Source organism: Theobroma umbraticum, unplaced genomic scaffold (genome assembly GCF_002168275.2).
Source record: "Theobroma umbraticum cultivar Fairchild unplaced genomic scaffold, ASM216827v3 scaffold_30.0, whole genome shotgun sequence".
NCBI classification, from domain to species: domain Eukaryota; kingdom Viridiplantae; phylum Streptophyta; class Magnoliopsida; order Malvales; family Malvaceae; genus Theobroma; species Theobroma umbraticum.
In genome coordinates, this window is record NW_018397254.1 from 1,956,863 (window position 1) to 1,961,884 (window position 5,022).

Consider the following 5,022-nt stretch of genomic DNA (forward strand, 5'->3'; position numbering starts at 1 on the left):
TTGAATAAAATAAATAAAGGGTTTTATTATCTAGACTTGTTTTTCAAAGTGGCCATTAATTAGCTAATATTCAACCTTAAAATTAGATTAATTATTGATTAGGTAGGCACTTGATGATAGCCCTGACAAAGTGTATAATTAGGGAACATTGTGGCACATGCAACGGTCAGCCAATGCTATTGGCTTCTTAATTATGTTATCCACGCGATTTAATTATGCAGTTTTCAACACGAAAACAATATAATCTTTTGCTTAATTCGAAAAGAAAACTTTTTCCATCTGACGATGATTGAGCAGAATGCGTAAATGCTTTGCTTGCTGCCACTTCACCAAATTCTTTGCTAATTGATTACAAATCTCATCAAGATAAAGTGAAGCCTACGCTACCAAAACATAATAGATAAAATACACCATTTCAAACGGAGAGACTGCTTCATTTGTTGTTGACTTGTTACAATGGCTGCAGCCAATAAACCATGCCTTTCTATCATGGTAAAGGCAAACACTTTCCAAACATGATTATTCCCAATCGATATTCGAGTTCAAAGTAAGAAATTTATTGGTACATTAATCAAAACCTATGATGTTGGAGAAAGTATAAAGACAATGGGCGTTTTTTGTGGTTTTTTTTTTTTTGTATTAAATACGTGAGAGAGGGTAGACTAAGGAGTGAGTAAGGGTTCCTTATACAGAAATCCACTCGCTCCCACCGCTTTAGGCCGACAGGGTGGCTACGAGTCAAAAGGTTTATGATCAAAGATATTGCTTGCGTTTGTTTATGCGGGAAAAGTTACCCATTATAGCGTTTTGCAAGTTGAATTTTGTTCTTTCATAGTCACATTGGAATCCCATAAATTCGAAACTGAAACTTTTTCCTTTCTCAGCGGCAAGATGTATTAACATAAAAAGATTGGGGTCTGAGCCATTGCAAGCTGATTTCAGTTGAATGGGACTCATCGATGGAGCCATTAGTGATTCCTCCATATTTTTCTTTATCTTCACTATTGGTAGGCAGAAAGAACCAATGGTGGAAGGAAGGCAGCATAATCTAAGCCATACCATTTTTTATCCCTTTCTATTATAAGATCCGGGTTTCTTTTAAATTACATAAAAAAAAAATGTAACACAGCCGGAAACGAAGGGGCCAAACCACAAGAAGTGCTGCATCATTGAAAAGCATAGTTCAACCTTCCCCAGACAATGATTTCCTCTAGGCTTGGAGACGAATCCTGCAGATGATTGATGGGATCTTGTTTTTAATCTTGTCCCATCTATCAGATGAGACGTCTGCGTCCGCGACAGACAGACTTTTTTGAACTATCGATGACCTGCGGGCTGTTTGTCTCTTTTCCCACAAGTGTCCAAAACCTCAACAGGCTAAAGGCCCATGACAAAAGTGAGACTGTTAAGGACTTAACTCCGGCCCAAACTGAGCTCATGCAGACAGCCCAATTCCTTTATCCGAACAAAAGGATTAATTATGTGATCACTTCAAATCATTTATGACAGAGCTCTAATGGGCAAAATTCCCGCAGATTGACTTCCTCTCCAGGTAGAGAAATTTAAAGAATCATGTAGGTTTTATGGATTAGTTTGTGCTTACTTTTGACAATCTAATTTACCGGTACACTCGGTTTTTTAAGTTTAAAACAGGCTTTGATTAATATTAGGCATTCCAATAGTCCAAGGTAAAAATTGGTCCTACACAAACACATAAGACAAAAACCAAAGACCTCTTTGAGCAGCTCATCCTCATGAATCATGACGGTCGTAAGAGCTTGTTCACAGCCGTGTCTAGGGCATCTACATTCCTCCTCAGAATTTTTCTTCACAAGCATTAAGGAACCAAGAGAATGCCAAGGATTAAAAGGTCGAATCAATAAATTGAATGCTAACCAAGTTCAATAGTGGTTTACCAAATGCAAGGGCTTCTATGCACTTCAATAGTGGACTAAGGCATCTGCTGCCTCCACATTAATGGGAGAGAGAGAGATGGGATGTGTCCATAGGTCCATTGTGTAAACAGCTGAAATGAGTAGGCGACAAGCCTTAACATGCAAAGCAAGAACACACCAAGACAACTGAAAAGGATACAGCTGCGAAGCTAGACCGTCAATGCCCTTCATTTCCTCATTTAATCTGCAAATGGGCAAAAAACTGCATCAGGAATCAATACAAAAGGCATGATCTCACTACACTTGCTTGACCCAACACAGATCCTACCATCAAATCTAGGAAGAGAATGTTCTGACTTAGAATGAACTCTTCTTTATCTGGCACTCTAAATTATGAGACATTAATTACAATTGTGGTAGATATTTATGACCAATGTTTTAGCAGATGACATAAGTCTACACAAGTGAAAACTTCTATGAACAAACAGAAGATATAAAATAGTAGCATGTTGCATTGACCAATAAAAGAAAAAACTACAAAAGTGGTCAAAGAAACAAGGTCCAATAGTAATGCCCAGGTTCAAATAACAATTCGAAGTATATTAAAACTGAGATTTATTTGTAAGTGACTTTCCCACAAGAGGTAACATACTTATGTGATCTGCAAAAATATTCATATCTATTTCTTATTGAAATATTAACAATGACTGCTACAAGACCTCTAAATCTCCTTTCTCCTACCACCACCTAGAGCAATCTCCGCAAATATACTAGCATTGATGGTTTTCATTATAATGCATACCAATAATTGGATTATATGCTAGATTGATAGCTTCAATATGACATCAAACAGAATGCACAAACTAAATGACCAGCAGAAACAAATGAAAATTATGTTTGCTTCTAGTTTCATTTAATTTCAGTAGTTCCTCAAGCTTAATGCAACAACATCTAAGCAATCAATTGTTTGTATCACAGGTAGAAGATAAGAGAAATAACTGAAAATAAATTTACAGGTTATATTTCAATTTGTCACAACTTGGCAACCCCCGGCCCCCAAATTTTTTCCTCTTCCTTCTCATCTTTTCTCTTTCCCTGAAAAAAGGAGGGTCAAAGATACTACCTGAGACATGAATTTATATAACGATTTCCCTTCGTTGCTGCATCAAGGGCTACAAATCCAAATAACGAGAATAAGTTCAGATTTTATATCAGAATCAGATTATCTATAACAGAATGCAATATTTCTGGAGGGAAACTAAGCCACAGCAATAGCTATATCAGACTCCAGATGACCAATATGTTGAGCACAACGGTGATAAATTAAGTGACAGAGAAAGAACTCCTCACTCCACTTCAACTATATTCTAGGGAAAATGCACATTATGCAAATAATTAGCACAACTTTTCAAGTTAAGACTAATCAACTTAGTTTAGGATAAGAATACAATTAGCTCCATAATGAGTTGTGACAACTCTGGTGCTATGTTAATGATAGAGAAAATAGAAAAAGTAACCATAATTACCTTGGTTTAAGACAAGAAACCAAGGATGTCTATCATATTTTACAACAATGCTCAGTTAATACGCATGATACCAGATAACAAATTTGCCCCCTTATCATATAATAATCATATTGATAATTGAGTGAAGGAAGCATTATGTTTAACATTCTATTTACCAGATTCTTGAAGGCGCCCAGCTGCATCACCAAAGCATCGCATATGATCAACCGAGCCGCTAGTAACCTACCATTGAAGTATTTTTCACATCAAGTACTGACTAAAGAAAGGCATTTTCACATCATGTCATTTATCCCTGAATTCACATAATAGGAGAAACGAAGAAGAGTAGCATTAACAATACTCCAATTCATTGCCACTCAAACAAAGGAAGATATACCTTGACTTTCGATATACAGTCATGCATAACTTCAAAATTCAAAAACTTAAAACAAAAACAGGGGAAATCTACGATAATTTTTTAAATTTTTCCAGAAGTTTAACAGCAACAAAGCAGATTCTTCATGAAATTTGAATCAATTTCACATAAACAGAAAGTAATTTCCCCCAAACCTCAAATTTTCTCGAGAACTAAACAGAAAGTGCCATAAATTTTAAAATAAATAATTAAATATAACTAAATAAAGGCTAAATCAGACCTCAGAGAGAGCCAAACGAAGCGAAGCAAAGAGAGAAGAGAAGCTGTCGGCGATAGCCAGAGAGTCTCTCTCAACTACCTCTACTGCTTTCAAGATGTCGCTTTTGTTCAACAGCGGCTTTGATTCACTACCGTCAAGTCCACGGGCTTCTACTTCAGTCTCCGGAGACGTGGACTCTTGATCCATGTCTCGCCCCCTGATCGTAACTTCCTGTCCCGTTGATTCATCTCTCTGATCTCCCGCGGCAGCTGACGATGATTCTTCCATTTCCCCGCGAATTCTTTATTTCCTCAACTGTGCTATTTAGAGGAGGTTTCGCTTTTCGAGGGTTTTTTTTTTTAATCTTTTCCTTTTGACGTAATATAAAAGACCCCTAAGCTATTTTTAAAAAATTAAATAAATTTTTATAATTTTATACTTTCAAATTTTTATATTTTTATTTTAAATTAAATATATTTTTATAATTAATAATTAATTTAATTAAAATATCATCTCTCATTTTATACCATATGACCTTAATATAACATGTTAATATATTATAAATAATAAGACTTTGACATATCATATTGATACTAATTAGACATAATAATAAGATAATATAATTTTTTTTATTTTTATATCAATGTCAAATTAGTATCATGTAAATACAAAATAATAAATAATATTTTAATAAATATTAATTATTAATTATAAAAATTTATTTAATTCAAAATAGAAATATCTTGATTGAATACAATAAAGGATAAGAATTTATTTTAATTTTTTAAAATAATTTAAATATTTTTTTCAGAGCTTGTTTAGTCTAGCTTTTTTCTAGCTTAAAAACTCTTATGAAGCTTTTATAAAAAAAAAATTATAAGTTCTTTTTTATAAGTTATAATTTTGGTTAAAATTATTGTAAAGGGTGTTTTTTTTTTAGAGAGTTATATTATAATCATTTTTAACAGATAAGGATAATTTTGAAAC

The 5,022-nt window shown here is 34.0% G+C and overlaps 1 protein-coding gene across 3 annotated transcripts; it reads right to left on the reverse strand.

Moving 5' to 3' along the window:
- Positions 1-1,120: 1,120 nt before the first annotated feature.
- Positions 1,121-4,400, reverse strand: LOC110429003 (uncharacterized). Of its 3 annotated transcripts, none has more exons than XM_021444936.2 (5): positions 4,135-4,400; positions 3,577-3,643; positions 3,019-3,067; positions 1,917-2,139; positions 1,121-1,826 (listed from the first exon to the last, which is right to left on the reverse strand). In XM_021444936.2, exons 1-4 carry the CDS (start codon positions 4,321-4,323, stop codon positions 1,941-1,943), a joined length of 504 nt encoding a protein of 167 aa, XP_021300611.1. In that variant the 5' UTR covers positions 4,324-4,400; the 3' UTR covers positions 1,121-1,826; positions 1,917-1,940. The 3 variants fall into 3 exon arrangements, with proteins under 3 accessions (XP_021300611.1, XP_021300610.1, XP_021300612.1); XM_021444935.2 differs by having other exon boundaries at positions 1,133-1,826; positions 4,057-4,400; XM_021444937.2 differs by having other exon boundaries at positions 1,137-1,826; positions 2,095-2,139; positions 4,057-4,400.
- Between the last annotated feature and the right edge of the window lie 622 nt (positions 4,401-5,022).